Consider the following 23,934-nt stretch of genomic DNA (forward strand, 5'->3'; position numbering starts at 1 on the left):
CTGGCTCCCACTGAGGCTGGGGGCTCCAGGGGGGCTCTGCACATGCCTCGGATGGTCACTGCCCACGTCTCGGTACCGTCCATCTGTGCCCGTGCCCTCTGGCTCCCAACTGGGATGGATGTGCATCCTAAAACAGTATTTTGAAGTGGGAAGGGCAAACAATAAAAACAGAACCATCGTCCACAGCTGGCACCAGCTGCAGATGGAGCAACATTTTTTTAAGACAGCTGCAGGGAGGGAGGCTTTGAAAAGAAAACTTTCAGGGACAGAGATCAAAGTTTCCTTCCTCTGCTTAAGTATTAACTCCAGGTTCTGCCTATGATGGCAACCAAGAGTGGGTTGGAATAGTTATGGGGGGTTGTGGGGGGATCAACCAGGGAAGCGGGGAAGAGGGATAATGAATGTTATCTCTTCTAGTAAAATAACAGTTCACAAATCTTTCTGGATTCTTCTAGCCCGAGACATGATACAACTGAGCACCATAAAACAGAGTTGAACTGAGATATTGGCAGATAATGGTTTCCAAGAAACATGGGCCTATGGTTGTTTTGTTCATGCAGGAAGTCTACCTTATTGTTTCTTATTTCCTTAGCTGTCAAAAATCCCTGAGATTCTTAAGAAGAGGTCTTCTAGCTTGATGGTGGACACCACACCCTTTGGTAGGTTAAGACTGAGGGGCTTGAATCAAGCTAGCAAGTGTTTTGGGCTCATGGCACTATCTGTATTGCACTGGTGTGTAACAGGGGGCTAGGGAATGTACACTTGGCTTCTAGAGTGCCTTAAACACACACATGCACCTATGCACATTCACACACACACATGCACCCACACGCTCACACGCAGGCATACACCCACACACAGGTTCCCAACACCCACACATGTATGTACCACACAGGCACACTCTCGCACACGTGCGCACACACACAAGAAAGCTACGTTCTGATTAAGGGTGACGAGCCCCAGGATAATGGAGGCAGCCCCTCTCCTGGCAGTCCTGATCTCCCCTTCTGCGCTCTCAGTTTTTCACCCTCCTTCCCTCCCCAAAGCCCAGCTCATCAGATGAGGGAGAAGAGAATCATTCTAAACTCCCCCAGATTGAAGCTTGGGTAGGAGGAAAGTGGGTTCAGCCCCCAAGCCCTCTATATGCCCCACACATCCAGAACCTGGATCAGGTGTTGCCCATTGACACTGTTCCAAGGGACACTGGATCTAGACCTCTCTGTGATGAAAAAAATCTCCAAAATGGCTTAAAAGAATAAACAGGCAATGGTTTAGTCAAGCAACTAATGTCGAAGCTAGAAGTCCAAATTTAGATCGCACCAAGTCAAAAGGGATGCTGTTGCATTCCAAGGAGCCCCGGTGGTGCAGTGGTTAAGTACTTGGCTGCTAAATGAAACGTCATCGGTTTGAACCCACCAGCCACTCCGAGGGAGAAAGACTTGGTGATCTGCTCCTGTCAAGATTACAGCCTAGGAAACCGTATGGGGTAGTTCTACTCTGTTGCATGGGGTCGCTATGAATCAAAACCGACTCGATGGCATACAACAACCAGAACATAGCGGGAGTCCCTGGGTGGCACAAATGCTTAAGTGCTCAGCTGCTAACCAAAAGGTTGGAGGTTGGAGTTTACCAAGAGGTGGTTCAGGAGAAAGGCCCGGGGGCCTGCTTCCAACAGGTCACAGCCTTGAAAACCCTATGGGGCACAGTTTTACTCTGACACACATGGGTTTGCCACAAGTCACAGTCAACTCGATAGCAACTGGGAGAGAATTCCAAAGACAGACATATAGGAGGTCTATGTGCAGGGCCAAGAGTAACACCACACTCAAACCCGACAGGCAAGCACGCCGGCCTCAGCCGCGAGGGACTACCCAAGTTCGCTGGGGCTTGCAGAGGCAAATCTTCCCCCGTGAATACATTCCACCTTCTAAGGAGTCCCTTCTAAGTACCGGGAAGTTTTTTACATACACCCCCCTCTATTCTTAAGGCAACAGTGCATGGCAATTATTATTCCCATACTACAATCGAAGAAGCCCTGGTGTGGGCTGCTAACCAAAAGGTTGGTGGTTTGAACCCACCCAGTGACTCCTCAGAAGAAAGACCTTGCGATCTGCTCCCATAAAGACTACAGCCTAGAAGGCTCTATGGGGCAGTTCTCCTCTGTCACATGGGGTTGCTGTGAGTTGAAAATCGACTTGATGGCACATAACAACAATAACAACAAGACTGAGGAAACAGGGATGGGGGGGTGAGGGGGTTGTGTCTCTTGCCCAAGGCTAAAAGATGGTGGAGCTTGGGCAGTGGAGCTGGGCTTCAGGTCCAGTTTCTCCAACTCTCACACCGAGTTCTTCCACCGTGGAGACCATCTTTCTTAGGAACGAGACTCAGCGAAATCTGAGAAGGTGGCGCGAGGATTTGGGGATTCCAAAGCAGCCCCCCTCTCCGTGACCCCACCCACCCCAGCTTTACTCCCCAGCTATAATCTTGTAAGATTACCAGGAAGCTTCTTGGCAGCTGCGGCCATTTTGGGCTCCAGGCTCCCTGGAAGTCTCGAGGAGCAGCCTGGGTGGGTGACCAGCACTCTTGGCTGAGGATGCCAACCCAAACAAAGCCCCGAGTTGCTGGGGCTTCCCTGATTTGTTTGCACAAAGAGGGCGAGTCCTCAACAGGAATATTTATACCCTTTGAAGCGGAGGATCAGGGCTTCATGAGGCTGGCCTGCAAACCTGTGCAGGGGCCTGCTTATGTGTGGCTGTGAGCAAACAGACCTTCCATGCTGCTACAGTGGGGGCCTGGCCGGCATCCTGGGAGGACTGGAGGGCACTGTTCCCCAGGATCTGGGGCTGCCTGGCTCTCTGCCCCCAGGCTGCTCCCCGAGCTGGAGGGTGGAGGAGCCGAGCCAGGGTTTAATCAAGCTGGGATTAGTCTTGCTCACGATGGGGGCAACTACCCACACACAAGAGCCCTATTGCTAAACCCAAGGAAATAGCAAATTTATGGCCCTTAGAGAAACAGGCCATGCCATCTAAACACCGCAGATAATCAGTAGGATAAACAGTAGGAAATACCTACTCTTTTACATAAAGAAAGGCGCCCTCGGGGTGCAATGGTTAAGCATTCGTTAATAACTGAAAGGCTGGTGGTTCCAACCCACTCAGTGGCTCTGCCGGAGAAAGACCTGGCAATCTGTTCTCATAAATATTACAGCCAAGATAACCCTATGGGGCAGTTCTATTCTGTAACACCTGGGGTCGCTATGAGTTAGAATCGACTCAAGGCAACTAACAACATGCTTCTTTACTGTAAAGAACCATAGCTTCTGAAGGCTGTTACGACCAATGTCACTAACTGGTAGAAACAGCTAGCAACTCCTTCCTTCCTCCAATGTTATACTGTATAACCTTGATTAATGAAAACCCAGAATAACCGAGGGTTATTTTTGAACTTGGCTTCTGGGGTAAAGAGGCAAATGAAAACAAGCTTGTGTCAGGAGTTTATTTGGGAAAAAAAAAAAACCAAAAAACCAGCTTCCAAGAAGTGTTTTGGGGTTATCACCTTCTCAGCTCCCCTTTATATTCCTACTGATGGTCGAAGGCCAAATGCCATACTCGAGTGGCAGAGAGGTAACGGAAGGCACCAGGCCCTTTGTCCTGGGGCTGCAAATGCAGTCACTCCCAGCGAGGCTCTGCAATGCCACGGTCCGTCCAGCCCTCTCTGAAACGGCTGCAAGCTCTCAACAAATTAGTAAGGAAGCTAAGTCAATCAGGTTCTGTCAGCATTGTTGTTTTTGTGTGCCGGCCAGCCTATTCCTACTCATAGTGACCCCACGTGACAAAGTAGAACTACCCCATAGGATTTTCTAGGCTGTAATCTTTACAGGAGCAGATTGCCAGGTCATTATCCCTCGGAGCCCCTGGGTAGATTTGAACCTCTGACCTTTCGATTACCAGCTAAGTGCTTAATAGACCCTTCCAAATGCCCACTGCCCAGGCTTTTTAATGAATACGCTTTTGTAGTTATGAAGGTGGGCAAGGCCCGTGTCACCCGGACTCCACTGACCCTCCATCCTCACCCGGCCCCTCCCCTCCTCTACCACAGCCTCAGCGCAGTCCATTCACAAGCTTCTCTCTGATGACAGGTCTTCCCTCCACTCTGGGCCTGGTTCTGTGGACAAAAAAAAAAAAACCACACACCCACCCAAACCCATTGCCATTGAGTCAATTCCAACTCATAGAGACCCTATAGATTAGAGTAGAACTGCCCTATAGAGTTTCCAAGGAGTGCCTGGTGGATTCAAACTGCCGACCTTTTGGTTAGCAGCCTTAGCACTCAGCCACTACGCCACCAGGGTTTCCAGTTCTGTGGACAGACTAGCTCAGACGTCACTTCCCAGCACAGGCTGGAATGACCTCCGACTTGGTTCCATTGATACTCCAAGGTCCATGTTCTGTTCTTCAGAGCACCTACTTCAATTTAGAAGTTCACTCCTCGGGTCTTCCCTGCTAGTCTGTGATGGGTGCGGACTGACTGAGAAGTTGTGTTCTGCCCACCACCGGCTCTTCAGCAGGTGCTCAGCACTCCTGTTTGCTGGCTGGGGCGGGTACCCATCATACCGCAGGAACAAAGAGGCAGAAGGAAGGGCCCCTGGTGGCACAATAGTTATGCGCTCGGCTGCTAACTGATGGGTTGGTGGTTCAAACCCACCCAGTGGCTCTGTGGGAGAAAGACCCGGTGATCTGCTCCTGTAGAGATTAGCCTAGAAAACCCTATGGGACAGTTCTACCCTGTGACACATGGGGTCGCTGGAGTTGGAATAATTCGATGGCGTCCAACAACAACATACAGCAGAAGGCCCCGAGGGCATTTAATCTGGTCAGAGGCCGGCCGTCACTTTCTCTTGATCCTTCACTCAGCACTTCAGAAGCAAAGGGCCCTTTCTTTCCCAGTGTTTCTTCCAACACCTGTCTAGAGTAGGAACTGGATTTCAGACGTAGTGCTCCTGACAGTTCTAAACCGGACCAACCTTTTTTTATCCGGAGGGACTGTTTTAAACGGCTTAATCTGGGGGTGAGGAACAGCTGGGCAGGGGCTTTTTGATGGCTGGCCCAGGCCTGAGCTGTGCTCATGCCCTCAGGGGCTTGCTTTCCTCCTTTTCAGTCCATCAGCCCCTCAACGCTCCTGCTCCCTGGGGACGGTGCCCCTCCCTGGCTCCGCTAAACAGTAGTCACAGAAACCTGGGGGGATGCAACTGGTGGGTCAGAAGGGTCCCGGGAGACAGAGGGCCCGAGTGGGTAGGAGTCGAGCCTCTCAGAGTTGATACCAATCACTACCAAGCATCCTGCCATCTATGTAGAACAAGTAACTGGTTGCCGTCAAGCCCACCCCAACTCATGGCGACCCCGTGTGTGTCAGAGAACTGTGCTTCACAGGGTTTTCAATGGCTGAGTTTTTTGGAAGTAGATTGCCAGGCCTTTCTTCTGAGGCATCTCTGGGTGGACTCGAACTTCCAACCTTTCAGTTAGCATCCTACCATGTTAGCTGTTTGCACCACCCAGGGACTCCAAACTCTGGAGAGTACATGAGATTCCTGTCCAGAGATGTGACAAGCAAGGGCTAGGGACACCAGCACCCTTGAGGAATGAAGAGGTGAGCAGGGGACAGAATTAAGGAAATAAAGAGCCCAAGGCCCAGGTCACAATCCAGTAACTTCTTTGCTGCTTGGTGATCTTTGAACATGACCCACAGTGTCTGTACAAGACCCACGAGGAAACCTCCTGTGCCTGCCACACTGGGGATGGATTTCAGGACCCACTGGTCCTTACGGGGCAGGCGGCCGCAGTCAGGTTTCACGGCACCACTGCAGCTGGGGCAGCAGCGACTGGCAGTTTAAAAAGCTGTTGCTGTGTGCCATCGAGTTGATTCCGACTCACAGTGACCCCATGCGACAGAGAAGAACAGCCTCATAGGGTTTCTAGGCTGTAATCTTTACAGGAGCAGATCGCCAGGTCTTTCTCCCGCAGAGCCACTGGGTGGGTTCAATCCGATGACCTTTCAGGTAGCAGCGTAATTGTTACGTCACCAGGGCTCCTTTTAAAAGAAGACAACACACCAAGAAAACGAGTGTAATTTAAAGCCAATTTTAATAGATTTATAAAAATCATATATACAAAACATGTTAAACTAACCACTGGAGCTGTAAAATACACTTTTTACACTTCATCACATATATTTTAATCTAGTACATGGCATTGATACACCGCTGGATTAGCACTACCGTGGGTGTCTGGTGAAAAGACCCCTAAGGAGTTTAACTCTGATCTTGTGGTGGGCACGTGGGCGGTGAAGCCAAGTCGCCAGCTCCCCCAGTCCCTCTGCAGGGTCTCCGAGGTGACCCCAGTGGGTTAGGGACAGAACGGTGGGTGTAAGGAGGTGGTTGAGTGTATTAACACTGAACTTCCTGGCTACACTTGTGTGGATGGGAGAGTAGCATGGCAGTATTGGGTACTGTATTGGGTTTGAATGGAGTTAAGGAAAAGAGCATTTTGAATGCTTTAAATCAATGTGCACAATAGGTTGGAAGGTAATTATTTGGGATTCTAGAGCCCCAAAGACTCAATAAAACCAAAAAACCAGCTGTAGTTCGAGTCAGTTTCCACTCATGGAGATCCCATCTTGAAGCTCTCCATCATCAGGCTTGTTAAAGACTAACAGGTAAATTCACAACAAAGAAGTACAGGGGAAAATTGTCTCAAGCTGTATGGACAGTCTGTGGACACTGCCTTAAACATGACTCACACGTCAACTGTGACAACTGTCACCCATATACAAAATGGTGGGAGTTGCTGTCCATCTGTCTGCAGGTGAGTCTGGAAAACATGCCAAGTTCATCTGGGCAGCCTACGTGAGTTGGGAGAGCCCCAAAGGAGGGACGTTCAGTTTGACTCTCAGATGCGAGCGTGGTTCAGTTTTTGAAACTGGAGTTTCGCAGTCTTTCAGGTGACAAGTTTTCTCTGCACACCATTCCACTAACCTTTCTGAGGAGGGCCAACATGGAAGACACTTTGTGGTACAAACCTTCGGTGTGGGGAACTTTCAAATGAGCCAGTTACGGGATGAAGGAGGCGGCGGAGGCCTGATGGTCCAGAGCAAACCCACTGTGCGGCGTTGACTCCTAGTCTCGATGTTCCCAGCCTGGGCGAGGGCACAGCCAGCCTTTGAGGATGATTCCAAGGAGAGAGTGGAGATTCAGACAGGAGCCATGGGGTGCCATTCAGAACCACTTTGTGTGTCCTGGCCTTTCCCAGCAACTCCATCCTCAGGATCTTCCTTTTGGACTTGAGTTATTCTGAAACTACCTAGAGGAGGTCAACCCTGAAATAGTCCCAGAAAGTACCAGAACTGAGGCTAGAGACATTGCTTCCATCCAAGGGGCTCTGCAGGGGTGGACTCTCCCAGTGTGGACGAGCAGGTGGGCTTTGAGGCTGGCCAGGAAAGGGCAGTCCTCAGGAGAACCCTGCCTTGTCTGTGAGTAGCCGGGACTATGCTTGTTTGGGTGAAACACATCAGCTTCTTAAAATATAAAATAAACCGAGTTCATAAAAAGGGGCCAAAGTGACAGGCCAGGAACAATAGCCCTTTATGTTCCCAGAAAAGGCCAGGTCCAAAGAAAGGCCCTTCTCTATGGCCACCAGCTCAGGCCACTCCAGGCACTGCTGACCACACTCATCAGGGGCTTGTGTCTGCCCCCCGACAAGAGATCCAGGCTAAGTCACCAACCTTGAGAGCCACTCTAGGGTTCCCTCCGGTTCACATTACAAACAGGTAAGAAACGAAAACCCTCTGGAGAAAGCACTGCCTCCTGTAACCAGCTCAAGGCCAGAGACGCTACCTTTCCGGCCGAGCTGGGCCTCCGCCTCTCCTGTGAAGTGAGCATCCTCCTAGAAGACTCATTACCCATGAGATGCCAGGGTCTCTTACCATAAGGCCCTTGCAATGACACAGACTTTCTGCTGATGGAATACTTAGGGAGGGATGAATTCCCAAAGGCCAGGATGAACTAGGAAAGCAATTCCTAACCTTGTTCTCAGCCATGCAGAACCCTCACCTGCCAGGAGAGGGGGGGCCCTTTTACGCTGTCGTGTAGTCAGGCTTCTGAGTCCTACCCCAGTTCCCATTCCTTACTACTACCCATGGATATGGATCCCCAGGAATCGCCATACTGCCAAGATGTTTGAGAACCCACTTATATCTGGAGCACCTGCTTTTTCTGGTTGTGATCTGGGGTTGTATCCTTTGAACCTATAAAAACTCATTGCCATCCAGCTGATTCCGAGTCAGAGCGGCCTTACAGGGCAGAGTAGAACTGCCCCAGACGGTTTCCAATGCAGTAATCTTTATGGAAGCAGACCACCACATCTTTCTCCCATGGAGCGGCCGGTAGGTTTGAACGGCTGACCTTTTGGTTAGCAACTGAGCACTTAACCGTTGCACCACCAGGGCTCCTTGGGTTTTGAATAGGAAATTGAAATGCTGAAGAAAGTGTAACTTCCAACTCTCATAGGGACTAGTTCAGCAAGAGGTGGGGTAGGGACACTTGGCACCAAGGACAGACCCCAGGTGTGCTCTGCACAGGCTGTCCCCCTTAAGGAGCCATCTGGGGGTGGGGGCAACGATAACCCGACTGAGAGGGGACACAAGGGATGCTTCTGGCAATCAGTGACCACGCTTAAGGCTTGCGGTTGGAAGAGTCTTCACCTGACGAGGTACCAGCACTGCAGTTGGGAAATCAAATCCACCTATTTTAACACGTCGCCCCAAACACTAAGAGTACCGGCCTTGGAGTTCCAGAGAATTCTGAAGAGACACGACAGTGAGACAGTGAAGACCCATGAGAACAGGTCTCTAGGGACCTAAAATGTCTCCTCAGCGGAGTGGATGAAGTGGACATTGGAAATGGGTGCAATGAGGGCAGAGTGGGGACTCCATTCCACACTGTCACTGTCCAGATTTCAGATCTCAACTCTTTCTGGACACAAGTGCAAACTAGCATGCTATCTGCCTGTAAAGTCCTGTTAACAGAGCAGGTTGAGCTTCTGAGTCTGAACTGAGCTGTCTCCTTTCTCTGCGGACAAAGGACCTTTATCCTCAAGGCCTAACCCAGAGCCTTGCAAAAGGAGCTCAGGATTAAGACCCAAAAGCCAGCAGAACCCTCACCTTCCTGCTGACGTTGTGCACACTCTTCTCTGGTGCTACCTGCAGGTAGGCACTCCACCCTCCCAGCTGCACCCTCACTATCGACTTCCATACAAGGGCTGGCTCCTCAGTGCTGAGTCCTAGTGAAACACGAGCAGCAGATTCAAGGACGAAGGGGCAATCGCGCTCCACGCCCCTCAGCCCCTCTTGAGGGCTGCTGTGCAAATTGAGTGAGCCCTCTGCCAAGAGCGTATCTTTGCCTTCAAAGCAAAGCTGCTTCCTAACATTCAAGGAATCACTTGGGAATGAGGTTGCTGAGCACATCTGATGCACCTTCTGGACGAAATAGCACCAAAGCCCAGAGAGGGCTGCCTGACATGCTGTGAAAGGCTCAGCAAACCCCTGCTCTTCATGCTCTGAGAGACAAGAAGAAACCCCCAGTCACTGTGTTTCTTCTGGAGGCTGGCTGCTGGTCACAACATGGGGAAGACTTGGGGGCCCTGTGGTACCATGTCATACAGTTCACATCCTGCTAAAGACACAATCCTACACACCAGGAGGGGCCTCTACTTCAGTGGCTCTCAACCCTGGCTGCACGTTAAACTCACCTGGGAAATTGGAAGAAAGAAGAAGAAAAAAAAGCTATGGGGTCACTATGACTCAGAACCAACTTGATGGCAACAGATTTGATACCTACCTATCTCTCTCTGTCTCCATGTTCACATTCGATTGGTCCAGGGTGGCTCAGGCACGGGTCCTTTCTGAAAGCTCCACAGGTGATTTGACAGTGTTGCCAGAGCTGAGAATAGCTCTGTCCAGCTTTTCCAGGTGAAGAAACTGGAGCTGGAGAGCTTATCCCAAAGCCATGTGGATAACTGAAGGCAAGGCACGATCTCACTGGCACTTTCTGGAGAAGGCGTCAACATTCCCACTTGAGTTGGTTTAATCCCTACACCTAGATATATGCTGTGACCCCCCTCCCGTATGCCCCCAGCCACTGGCCAACCAACAGTACATGTGTCCCTCTCTCTAGAAACCTGCTTGTTGGAGAAAGATGACCAATTACGCAGAAACATTGGTTCTGCAGAGTCCTGAGCACCATGGATGGTTTCCTCATTTTGTGGAATTTGAGCCCCTGGGGACTGACACCTCAGACCCCCCACCCCACTCCCCAGCTTTCCAAGGGTCCCCGGTTCCTTCTGGACCGTGTCGAGTGTCAGCCACCAGGACCTTCTCCCCTGGGGCTTTCTAGATCTCAGCACAGCAGGACTCCTCAGTCTCACCTGTGTAGGTACTTGCTGCTAAGGCACTGTTTGAAGTTGTGTTCTAGAAGCTTCCCTTCAAGCCAATGAATGCTTATGGAGCTTCTTGATTGTGCCAGGCTTTGTTTAGTGCGTGGAAATAAAAAACAGTCACCAAGAAGAGTGAGTCTTCAAGTAAAATGAGGACTAGGGTTATTTGCTCTGAATTTTGGGGACTGAAAAGTTAATTTGTTGTTGGTTTTGAATGCTGAGTGAAGTTTTATTCCAGGCAGAACAAAACTAAGGATTTGTTTGAAAAAAACATCCAGAGATGGAAGATGGTCAAATCCTTAGCCCAGACCCTCCTAGGCAAAAGGCTACACAGCGTGCCAGGTGTACGTCTGGAGCCAGGCACCCGGACCACGTCACTCTAATGGCACCTTTATCGCACCACCAAACCAGTGACTGTTTGTTCCCAGGACTCCAAGTTCATCAGCCAGTCATAACTAGGACTCTTGTTGCAAGAACGTTTTTTGACGTTGGAGTTACAATAACCCGACTCATTTTTCTTTCATCAAAGAAGTAAAAAAAGATTCCAAGAATAAGAATTCTACAGGCCTCTATAAATTACCAAGCTGTGACTCAAAAGCTTCGAGACAAATTCTCTACAAGCAGAAGTTAAAAATATATTTCATGAAAAAAACTTACATGTGTTCTTACGTGTAAACAGTATAACTATGAGGAAGATGTCTTATTTTGAGGAAGTTTATTGTTATATTTTTTTTTTTTTGCAATAGTAGATGAGGTACAGCCGCCTCCTGCTTCTCCAACATCTCAATAAAAAAAGACAATAATTGAGAATAACAGTGAAATTAAAAACAATAATACAAACGCCTAAGGCTTTGGAGACCAAAATGACTATAGTCTAGGTGTAGGAAAGTTGCAAGTAATTTAGGTTAGCCTTGCAAATAGCTATCTTCTGCACCAGTAACAACAAACCTCAGAGTGTCAAACCAGCGGGCTCTGTGAAGATTCTCACTCCTCCTGGCTGTCACAGAGAGGAGGGAGCCCAGGTTCAGCAGAGCTAAGAGACTTGGCGAGGGTGTCCAGGGTCAGGGGCAGCTGGTCTGAGGTCCCCAGCCTGTGGGCCAGCCCCTCTGCCTTCTATTCCCTATCTTGGATGACCAGTTAAACCCAAGTCCCAATGCCTCAACTTTTTTCTGGTTTTGCAAGAGAGCTGCAACTACATCTGACTGCCTAAAGGGACAGGAGCATGTACTGATGAGACTGGTCTACGCTCCTGGTCCCGACAGCACTGACCTCCGGGATACCAGGAGGGCAGCTCCAGGCTGAGGAGGAGCCTGCATCTCCTGGAGTCTTTGAATCCTGACAGACTTAATATGAAAACTAATCTGGGTGACAGCATACACCCCATTGGGATCTGAGAACCATCCTGAGGGACCGCATCGCGACCCCATTGTGTCTTCCCTGAAAACACGGTCACCAGCACTAATCCTGGGTCACATCCTGCTCACTGACCAAGAGCCACGGGAAGTAGTACAAAGACAGCAAACTTTTTTTCCTGCCAAGAGACAGAGCCAAAACCCCAGCGAACACTGACACATGCCCTTGAGAACCCAGAGGGAGAAAGAATTCACGTTGTCTCCTAATCAGAAGTGCTGTGATAACCAGGGTGATGCGGAAGTGGGAATTTTCTCCTCCCTCTTCTGGGTCAGCATCTGCCACAAGGTTAATGTGGATTTTGCACGCTAAAAATGAGGCGACAGAGGCGAGAGGGACACGAGGACCCAGGCGTGGTCCTGGCACACAACCCCAGGAGGTGGTGGTAAGCCACAGCAATATAAGGCGCTGGTTACAGAGGAAACCCTTTTTCCTTCTTTTTTTAAATGCCTGGAAATTTTTTTTTAAATGCTAGGTTGGAAAAGTCCCCAAGCACACTGGAGAGACTTTTTAGTAGAGTGACAATGTATTTTGGACACAGTGAGAGACAACTGGCCAGGTGAACCTGGACAAGCGAGCCGAGCTTCAGTTTGTCAGTTCTCTTCCCCTCCAGCCCTCTGCAGCTGCGCCCCAAGGAGAGCTACATGTGACAATGGTTACTTGTTATGTGTGTGCAGTAACAGAAGCTAGAGCCCTTGAGAAGAGTTGGGTTTGCAGGATAGTTGAGAATAGGAGCCGGCTGTCCAAAGGCGCGTTGGTGAGGCTGCGGTTTGGAGAAACTCAGATTTCTCCAGAGTCTGGGCTTCCTGAAAGGTCAGCTGCTAGGAACTCCCCAAGCAGCTGCTACACTGACAAAGGTCCGCGAGTAAGCCTGCCAGCTTTCAGAAGCCTCAGAGAGGAATGTGAAGATCTCTGCTATTTCCAAAAGAAGGAAATGCTAAATGCTGCCAACTGGAGGTGCAGAAGGTGACTTGCATGCAAGACAGAAAAGCCATCTGCAAGGCTACTTGGTTTGGTTTGTATGTCTTTGCCATGGAGGGAGGAGGAAGGAAGGTGTAGGTGGGAAAAGTAATGCATCCTTGTGTGCCGTCGGCATGCCATTTCCATGACATGTTGTGCTACTGGGCAATTCTACATGTAAGGCAAGAAAACCCGCACAAGGCTGAAGCAAGTCCTCGTTAGCAAAGCTCTCGACCTCACTGTCTAAGACTTGGGAGGCTACTTGGCTTAATCAAACACACCTAGATGAGCATCTCTTAGGAAATTGGCACCAAAGTTTTAAAAGGCAGCCCACTCATGTGAGGGGTGGCATGAGACCCTAAGGCTGGGCTGGGGGCCACCTCGTGTGCTCTGAGCTTAGGGGTGCCAGCACGCACACAACTGCCTACAAACTACTGCTAGACAGGGCCCTCAGGTTAGTTTGCCTGATGGAAGACTTGTGAGTTAGACAGAAAAGCCATCTGCAAGGCCACTGGGTGTACAGGTTTTTGTCATTAAAGAGTGAGCGTGCGTGTGCACACACATACACACAAGCTTTGATGTAGATGGTGTCAGGAAAGGAATAAAGAGTCTGTAAAAAGAAAGACAGCCGTGGCATTAGGTACTACAGATGAATACCAAAGTGATCGCGTGGGTGCTCAGTAGTTTTCCTGGTTCCCAGGACTCAGTAGCTGACTGACACCAGAGTGTCTCTGTCCTTCTGCCGAGTGCGTGTCGGCTGGCTGTCACATGGCATTCCGGAGCCTGGTGTGTGAAGGCCCGGGCCCTGGAAACCCACTTCCGGACCACGTGGATCACCCCCACCAGACTCCTGACCCGAGGCTGCGGGGCTGCTTAGGGGTGGCGTGAGCATGGGGGTCTCCTCACTGCAGCATGATGTCCTTTAGGTTCTCCTGCAGGATGGTGTCCTTCACGGCATGGAACACGAAGCGGATGTTCTCCGTGTCGATGGCAGTGGTGAAGTGGTGGAAGAGTGGCTTGCTGCGGTTGCGCCTCTTCCGGTCGAAGCACTGGACCAGGTAGCGCTGCACATCCTCCAGCCGGTGGGGGTCCCCCCTGAAGTCGGGGAAGTGCTTCTTGATGCTGACGGTCTTCACCTTCTCCACCAGGAGGTCTGTCTTGTTGAGGAAGAGGATGATGGAGACGTTGATGAACAGCTTGTTGTTGACGATCGTCTCAAATATGTTCATTGACTCCACCAGCCGGTTGGTGCGTCTGTCCTCCATAAGGACCTGGTCGTACTCGCTGGAGGACACCATGAACAGGATTGACGTGATCCCATCGAAACACTGGAACCACTTCTGGCGCTGGGACCGCTGGCCACCCACATCCACCATCTTAAAAGGGATTTTCTTAATAACGAAGTCATGCTCCACAATGCCCTTGGTGGCTTTCCTGGCCAACAGGATGTCTTGCTTACTAGGAAAGTAATTCTGTGAAAGACAGGAGAAGGGAAATGCAAGACAGAAAGAGAGACGGTGAGAAAGTAGGAACAAAAAGGCACGGTGGAGGAAAAGAGAGTTAGACTGACTTTTCAAAGACGCTGAACAACATACCAAAAGCAAATTTCATTTATAAAATTATAAATTTACCACAAAACAGGAAGTGAAGGAATCCAAGAGGTCATTAAAAAATTAACAGCGGCAAAAAAAAATCTGCCATTGAAAACCCTACGGAGCACAGTTCTAACTCTGACACACAGACGACTTGCCATGAGTTGGAGTTGACTCGATAAAACGCAATAATAAAAATAATAAAATTTAAATCCATTTATTAAAAAAAAAAAGAATGGAGAGGCTCATCGGTCTGAGGAAGAAAGACTGCAATCCTCACCATTAGCCTCATCAGTTTAAAATCTCATTGGTCTTCTTTTCCAGAGAAAATCTACCATCTTTTTTGTCTCTGGATATAGGTCCTTTTTTATTTTTCTAACGTCCAGAGCATGCACATTCCAGAGCCTTCGGAGAACAGATTTAACTTAGGCTTTGCAATGCTACGTAAAGTTTGCAAGATGTCGAACATGTCATCCTTGGAAAACTCTTACAAACAAAGTCCACACACAGGCAACTGTAGTGACTCTCAAACCACTCTGACTTTGGACGATGACAAACTCTCCAGTGACCAGTGCACAACTCCGCTCACCCAGTTTGTCTGGCCCAAACTTCAAACATGAATCTCTGGATGCAGCTACCATCTTGTGTACGGGGATGGAGGAACACGTTAAATGACATTTACAGGGCTGTGAGTGAGGGCAAAATCCAGACTGAGAAACCGCAGAGGATAAATACTCCAGTTGCTTCAACAAATAAATTGAAAGAAATAAAAAAGATGGAAGGAGAACCCTATAGATTAAAATAAATTTAAGTGACATCAACCAATTGCAACATATAGGCCTTACTAGGAGCTTGATTCAAATTGCTAAGAAAACAAATAAGTGTTTATGAGACAACCGGGGAAATCTGAAAACTGACTGAGTATTGGTTGATATTAAGGAATTAATTTTTTAGGAGCAACAATGGTATTGTGGTTATGCTTTTTAAAGAGTCTTATCTTTTAGAGATCAACTCTAAAATATTATTGATGAAAGACAGGCTGTTGGATTTACTCCTGGGGTGGGGAAGGATATTGATGAAACAAGGTTGGTGGCGAGTAACAATTCTTGAACTTGGGATTTCATTCTACTATTTTCTTTAATAAAAAGTTAAAGGAAAGCCTCCCTTGACTAAAGAACTCCTGCATCTCCTTTGTGGTGATCTGGGCAAAGGAACTCTTCTAAAACCACTACTTCATGTCTTAATTTAGTAGTGACTGAAGTTCTATACCACCACCTATCTGTCAGCATGTCCCATGGTGGTGGCTTGCATGTTGCTGTGATGCTGGAAGCTATGTCGCCAGTATTTCAAATACCAGCAGGGTCACCCATGGTGGAGAGGTTTCAGCAAAGCTTCCAGATTAAGACAGACTAGGAAGAAAAGCCTGGCGGTCTACTTCTGAAAATCTATCAGTGAAAACCTTATGGATCACGACAGAACACCGTCAGACTTGCTTGCTTTGGACATGTCACCAGGAGATATCAATCACTGGAGGAGGACATTGTGTTTGGTGAAGTAGAAGACCAATGAGGGCGAGGGAGATCCTCCATGAGATGGGTTGGCACAACAGCCGCAACGATGGAGTCAAACATGCTGGTAATTGTGAGAATGACGCAGGACAGGGGCAAGATTTCATTCTGTTGTCTATAAGGTCACCATGTGTCACAGCGGACTCAACAGCAGTTAATGGCAACGAAGTTTTATAAGAATATGAGAATGCCTGTACCTGAGGGAATCTACCTTTAAGCACTCACTTTTCCCTCAAACCTGATACAAAACACTGAGCTAAGCAAGAGCTACAATAGTGCTCATGATGATCTGATGTTACCAATATGGCCCACGGTCTAGCTAAAGCCCTTATGACTTAAGATTGCTTTGGTCTCCAGACAAATGTTTTCTAATCCTGTACCACAAATTCTCACGGTGGGGTCTTTACTCACCAGCTGGCCGATCCGGTCAAGGTTATCCAGGAAGTACTTCACGGATTCACCCTGTCGGAGAGAAAAAACATTCATGACTCAGTCTTGGTTGAGGACCCTCAATTTGGCAAACGGAAGAACTTAATAGGGTAACAGGAGTGTTACTTTGCCTCCTTGTAAATACTAAGGCAAAGTAAAAAGACTAAGAGTGGACAAGTATTTTTTAAGTTAAAAACACATTAAAAAAATTTTTTAAAATACATTTTCCCTAGCTCCAACCCCAAGATTCAAATGCAGACTGTTTTTGAAGCTCCCCTACTTGATTCTGGCAACCTTGAACCCAGGCTATCCTTTCCTTGTCGGATGTGCAGACGTGTCTGCTCCAGGCCATGCCTCTGGAAGGGACAGAACTGGAACTAGAATTTAGATTTCAGTTCCTACGAACAGCTTTGCTTCTGGAGAAGATTGCCGAATCAACCCTACGCACTGTCTTTAAAGACAGAGAATGCTTCATGGGCACGTACCAAAATATTTCCACTTTCTTCCAGGGCTTCAAACCAGGTCTTCCCAGTTCAGTCATGGCTGAGGAAGTAAAACTACAACAGACCCTAATTTTTAAAATGTGGGTGAGTTGGAATGATAACTGGAACAGGAAAAATTATGGGGTGAAACCCTGCTAGAAACTTCATCTCCTTCTTAGAAAACAAGGGCGTGGGCACGTTGCATAGCAACCAAACCTCTTGACTGGTACAGTGGGAAACAGTATTGTCCCACTCAAAGATGGCGACTGACCATGCTCTCCACCATCTTGCCAATAATCGATCTCCCTCATCAGGCTCCTGAAAGGGCTCACTACCCGTCTTCAGAGTCTTCCATTCCAGGGCTTCACCCTGTCATTTTTCCTGTTCTGGTTCACCCAAATTTGAATTTGGGTCTGTTACAATTTCACTTCGTCAGTCATAGCTGAACCAGTTTGAACCTAATATCCCATTATGGCTTCACAGGCTGTTATCCCTGATTTACAGTGCATAACAAAGGAGGGTCTTTCATTTGGACTTCTGAGGTGGGGTGACACTAAGCTCCTTCTCATCACCCAGACATCATCTGGCGAAATGTCATTACAAGCTGGGACATGCTCCACAGCTGGAGAAGCCCCTTTCAAATCAAGCCTGAGCCTGACTTCAGGAAGTGCTGAGCTACCCATTGCAATGGCACCCCTGGGGTAGAAGAGTTGAGGGCACTCAAGTAGTGACTCATATAGGCCCAGAAAGAGGAAGTAGCAAAGTGAATTTGTTGTTGCTGTCAGGTGCCATTGAGTCGGCTCCGACTCACAGTGCTCCTATGTACAAGAGAATCAAACACTGCCCGCTCCTGCGCCATTCTCACAACTGTTAGGTGTGCCAAAGATTCCCTTAAAAAGGAGTATGGTGAAAATTAATTATAACATGTAGACGAAGGACGCAGCCTTCTGAAAAGTCTCACTCTGGACACAGTCTGAAAGGCACACACGGACAATGGTGGCCCTAGGTGTCCCGTGACGCCTCACACAAGGGCTGGGGGAAGAATCTCCAAGGGCAAGTTCATGTCAGCTTCCACATCCTCACCCAAGTGTCAAGAGTGGCCAGGCCTCTCTGACATACACACCCAGAACAAGCTGACATTCTAGACTTTTTTTAAGTTTCAAATGCCCTTTAATCCTTAATAATGGTATTACTTTAGTGGGTCCATAGTGCTTTTTTTTGGGATCAATTATAAGTTGGTTTCTAAACAATTCAGTATTACACTACCGGCTGGGTTGATTACTGATCTCTCCATTCCTTTGTGGGTGATCGCCAAGAGGGGACAGGTTCCATTCTGTTATAATCTGTGTTGCTGTCTGGGATACAGTGCCTTCCATGTAAGCCAAACCTAATTGCTGTTCTAATGTAACAGAGCAGTGCTGTCCAATATAACTTCCTAAGACCGTGAAAATGTTCTGTATCTCTCCTGTCCAATACAGTAGCCACGAGCCGCATGTGGCTGCTAAGCACTTGGAATGTGGCTGGAATGATCAAGGAACTGAATTTTTAATTTTACTTAATTAGTTGGAATTTATAGTCTACATTTCTACACTACCTCCTCAGAACACTGCTTCCCTCGGCCACAACTACCGAAATAACTGCTGACATCCCAGAGTTTGAAGGGGAAAACATCACTGGAAAGGCACTAGATGAGAGCTTGAGCATGTGACTTCATTAAAAAAAGCCTGAAGACTGACCCTAGCAGCCAGCCCCTCATGCATTTACTGCCCACTCCTCTGTCCCAAACAGGCCCAGAGGAAGAAACCAAAGAGCAAATCTCCCTTCCTGAAGCATCGACCTTCCCATCTTAACATAAAGGCCTTTTTGATGATTCAAAAGAGAGTATTTGTTTAAGGGACTGACAGCCCAGGTTAGGATGAGTGATGACCACTTTCTTCCTAATTTAAGGGTGAAGCTTGAGCACAGTTGTATTTCCCGGCATTCTGTCTGGAGTCTAGACGTGGTGGGAGGCTGAGCTCGGGCAGGAGGGAGCCCAAGCTCAGCCCCCAACCTGGTCCAGTGACATGTCTCCCTAGCTCTGCCACCTCTCCATCGCCTTCCTGACACAATACCCTGTGTGGGGAGAGCAGCAGTCTGGGGCACTGTGAGGCGAGGCACCCCGTTGCAGCTAGATGCGCTGAGGGTTCCTGCTTTGTCTGCACATCCTGTCTCCTCCCACGATGGAACAGGAAACAGCTGGGTGAGTGGACGTGGGCTCGCCTGATTGATGCCATTGACCTCCTTCCCCTGGATGTCTTTCTCCCCTCCTCCTCCTCACTCCCACTGCCTTCACTCCGGGCCATAAGGGGCGTAATGACAGTGCATAAAGACTTGAGACATGGACCCTCACTCACCTTCTGGCCACATATAGAGGCGCATGGCCTCGGACTTCAGAGGGCACTCCTATATGTCCCCATCAAGGAGGTGGCACCAGGCAAAAACAACAAGGAACACATGCCCTGTCTAGGGGTCTTGGCTCAGTTGGGCATAAGAAGGCTGGGCAGACTGAAAGGAGTACAAATGCCCTGGCCAATGTCCTCATCACCCTGAGGGTGACCACTCTCCTGAGGAGATCCTGAGACACAGTGCACGTAATTTACCCAGACATTCCAGAGTGAGATGAAGAAGGCTGCAGATGACACGGGAAGGAGGCGCTAAACATACAGTGTTAAAAAAGTAAGGAAATGTCTACCTTGCACATTGTGCTCTTTTAAGATCTGTATGGGATCAAACTGACAACAGCAACTCGAAGGGTCAGATAGGAACCTTAGGAGGCAGCGAGTTTATGCTAACGGGGGAGGGGCAGCTCAGAAAAGGATGGTGAGAATAGTTAGACAACTCAAAGAGTGTAATCAATGTCACTGAGCTGTACATGTAGGAGCTGGTGAATTGTTGTATGTTCTGCTATGTATATTCTCAACACAACCAAAAATAAATTACATAAAAAAGTGAGGAAATGGTATTTTCCTAGTTTGAACTTAAATATCCCGACTGAGCTGAAATCAGGGTCTTTCCAACTGTACTTTTTTTTTTTAATTCCAACTGTACTTTAAAGCATGTTGTTGTTGTTGGGTGCCGTCGAGTTAATTCTGACTCATGGCGACCCCACGTGACAGAGCAGAACTGTCTCATAGTGTCTTCTAGGCTGTGATCTTTACGGAAGCAGACTGTACATGTCTTTCTGCCACAGAGCGGCTGGGTAGGTTCGAACCACCAACCTTTTGAAAAAGTACTAAAATAAAAAGATCCTTATTGTTCCTTTCGCCTCCGGAACAGTTCGACTTCCCTCAGAAGATTGTTCCGTTACTTTGAATGCACATAATTTATTTGAGACTCTGCCATTCTGCAGGCCCGGTGGCCTCGAATGACCCCTCTAGGAAGGACCACATGCCAGGAAAGGAGTGAGCCAGCTTTAGGCTGGATGTGTCTCATCCACATAGACAACCTCATTGAAGCCTTGGTGGAGCTGTGGTGGAGCTGTAAGGCGCAGAGGGCCTCGGCCCTAAAGCTCTTTAACACGGGGAGAGAGGAAAAGAGGCAAGAAGGGAATACAAATCGACCTCATTCAAGCCAGAAGTCACTCACCACAATGAAAGAACTGTCTGCACTTGGCTATCCTACAGGGACAACTTGGAGCTGCGGCTGTGTCCACTGTGGTTAGTATCAGAGGTTGCATGATGCAGTGTGTGACTTGGCGGGCAGCTGACAGGGCCTTAGTTGGCAACAGGCCTCCCAATTCCCACCGTGCCAGTGCACTGAAAGGTCCAGGTTTGGAATTCCCACCTACTTTAAACACTATGAGAATCCGTTATTTCTTCCGAGAAGCAGCACGCGGCAGATGCTGAGATGTTCATGTAGGATTAACCACTCTGTGTCTTTATAAAGAGAACGTCACGCATGCCAAAACCACTCAGTGTCCTAAAGTAACATGGTCTAACAAGAGAGTCTGCATTAAAAATAGGCTTTTTACAGCCCTCCTTGTCTGGAGAATTTGAACCACTGAAGATTCATAAGGACAAGGACTCGGGGATCAAACACAACAAATGCATGAGGCCATGGCTCAGAGGCCACTGCGCACACACTTGACTGTGCCCGTCTTCCTGACTCCCTCTTGGCAAAGCACTTACTCTCGCCAGCACCAGACAGGCTGTGTCTGCGTCCTCCCTGCTGAGGTGGCCCAGGCACTTGTGGGTGGAGAAGGGAGGGTTCTCTGTGTCAAGAAGCAGTGGCAGGCTTATTTTGGGGCTCAAGCACTTGTGCTGTGCCCAGGCCGATGAATGTGACATAGGGACTCAGCAAACACACACCAGAGAGCGCCTTCTTTCTGGCACACCTAGGGCTCATCACTGGTGAATGAAAGGACTCTAAAACGTAAGCCAGTAGCTTACACATAAGGAGCCCTGGCAGTGCAATGGTTAAGTGCTTGACTGCGAACCAAAAGATTAGCGGTTTGAACCCACCAGTGGCTCTATGGGAGAAAGACGTGGCTATCTGTACCCATGAAGATTACAACCTAAAAAATCCTATGGGGCAGTTCTACTCTGTCACATGGGGTTGCTGAGAGTTGGAATTGACTCAATGTCACCTAACAACAACAGCTGACGCACAGCAAATTACAAAGCCAAATAAAAAATTTGCTGTGCTTTAAAAACAAACTGTTCCAAAGGTCCGGTTTACGTTTCCATTATTCAATAAACACCAAATTCAAGATTTAATTTCTGCTTAATAGGGATGTTAACCAAACAACATGTTTGAACAGAGAGCTTTTGAGAATACTTAAAAACCCACTGCTGTCAAGTCGATTCTGACTCATAACCACCCTATAGGACAGAACAGAACAGAACTGCTCCACAGGGTTTCCAAAGAGCGGCATGATAAAGCACTCTATAAATAAGCACTATAAAGATTCAAAAAACAAAAAACAAACCCAAACGGGTTGCTGTTGAGTTGATTCCAACCCATGGTGACACCATGTGTCACAGTGTAGAACTGGGCTCCGTACGGTTTTGTTGAGTTGATTCCAACCCATGGTGACACCATGTGTCACAGTGTAGAACTGGGCTCCGTACGGTTTGTTTTGGGCTGTAGTCTTTGTGAATGCAGACTGCTGGGCCTTTCTTTCAGGGTGCTACTGAGTAGGTTCAAACTGCCAACCTTTAGGACGGCAGTCCGGTGCAAACCATTTGCAACATCGAACAACAACAACAACCACAAACAAACCCATTGCCCAGCTGCCATGGAGTCGATTCCGACTCACAGCAACCCTATACGACAGAGTAGAACTGCCCATAGGGTTTCCAAGGAGTGGCTGGTGGATTCCAACTGCCGACCTTTTGGTTAGCAGCCGAGCTGTTAACCACTGCACCGCTAAAGATCTAATATATTCTCAAATTTTAATTTGGGTAACTATGAATTGTCTGTTGCTAATGTCTAACATAATCCCACAATGTCAGGTAAAAGGGTCACATGCAAAAACCCATGATGATATATGCACTTTGGCAAAACCTAAAGCCTGGGAACAACCCAACTGCCCATCATTAGAAGACTGGTCGAATCAGCCAAGTTACATTCATACAATACGTGAAAAAAGAATGAGGAAGACTGCTATGGTGCTGCTACAAAATGATTCCCAATATGTATTATTAAATGAAAAAGGCAAGGTACAAAACAAAATGTATACTACGCTTCCTTGAACATAAGAAATGGTGGGGCTATATTGTTCGAACGAATACAGACCTTAACAGAGTCACTGTACTCATTCTAACAATATATCTTCAGATTCTTTGGCATATTCCAGGTACACAGTCACATCATTTATGAATGTTGACAGTTTTGTTCCTTCCTCTTTTTCTTGCCTTACGGTACTGGCTTTGTTGTTGTTGCTGTGTGGTGTTAAGTCGATTCCAACTCACAGTGACCCCATGTGACAGAGTAGAACTGCCCCACAGGATTTCGTAGGCTGTAATTTTTATGGGAGCAGATTGCCAGGTCTTTCTCCTGCAGAACAGCTGGGTGGGTTCAAACTGCCAACCTCTTGGTTAGCAGCCAAGTGTTTAACCATTGCACCACCAGGGCTGCTTACAGCACTGGCTAGGACCTCTAAAACACTGTTGAACAGAACTGGTTAGAGAGAAGCTCCTCTGCCTCTGACCTCAACGGGAGAGCTCTCACTCAACATTTAGTCATGAAAAGTGATGCTTGCAGCTCCACTTCCGACGTGGAAGACTGAACTCCTAATACAGAGGTCTTCCTGCAGATAACAACTATAAACTCTGGACAAAAATAAAAACCAAAAAACCGAAACAGCTGTACGAAGGTTCTGGAGAGTGAACAAAAGTCGGCAGATGTGAGGGGAGTCGACACTTGGAGGAAGCAAATGGCACGGAGAGTGCTGTTCCAATTTGGTGGGATGCGGCAACTAAAAATCCTGACAGGAAGCCCACCAGAGGAACCAGAGGAAGGAGATGGGGCAACTATGGCTGCCTGGGAGTGAGGGGGGCATCCCAGAGAGAAGAGAGCCAGAGGACGGAAACTTTGAACTCTGTGTATAAACTCTGCCCAAGACTCTGGCTGACCCTCAGCCTCACATGCACGGGAAAAACTGAAAGCAGTCTGATCTGAGATCTGGGCCACTGCCAACGCAGGCTCGACAGAGGTGGCAGTTTTGGTCTAGCCAAGTTAACTGTCTGCTAAAATGAAAATATCCACATTACTTGGATGAATATAATAGAATCTCGAATCCCTTAAACATAACATTCATAATGTCCAGAATATAACCCAAAATTACTCAATATATGGACAGCCAGAAAAATGGTGCTCATTCTCAAGGGAAAAAAAAAAATACAAAAACCGTCAGTAGATACCACCTCTGAGATAACCCAGATGTTGGAATCATTAGACAAAGACTTTAAAGCAGTTACCATATTTTTATGCAAATAATGCAGGCCATCTGCGTTTGTTTGCCAGCCTT

The 23,934-nt window shown here is 48.1% G+C and overlaps 1 protein-coding gene across 1 annotated transcript in view; it reads right to left on the reverse strand.

Moving 5' to 3' along the window:
* Window positions 1-11,182: 11,182 nt before the first annotated feature.
* Window positions 11,183-23,934, reverse strand: part of GNA12 (G protein subunit alpha 12) — a 129,480-nt gene continuing 116,728 nt past the window's right edge. The window contains exons 3-4 of the mRNA XM_049904878.1: window positions 16,426-16,476; window positions 11,183-14,326 (exon numbers count right to left, since the gene is read on the reverse strand). Of these exons, the coding sequence (XP_049760835.1) occupies window positions 13,757-14,326; window positions 16,426-16,476 (621 nt within the window). The 3' untranslated portion in view covers window positions 11,183-13,756. The remainder of the gene's footprint in view (window positions 14,327-16,425; window positions 16,477-23,934) is intronic.

Source organism: Elephas maximus, chromosome 12 (genome assembly GCF_024166365.1).
Source record: "Elephas maximus indicus isolate mEleMax1 chromosome 12, mEleMax1 primary haplotype, whole genome shotgun sequence".
Taxonomy (NCBI): Eukaryota; Metazoa; Chordata; class Mammalia; order Proboscidea; family Elephantidae; genus Elephas; species Elephas maximus.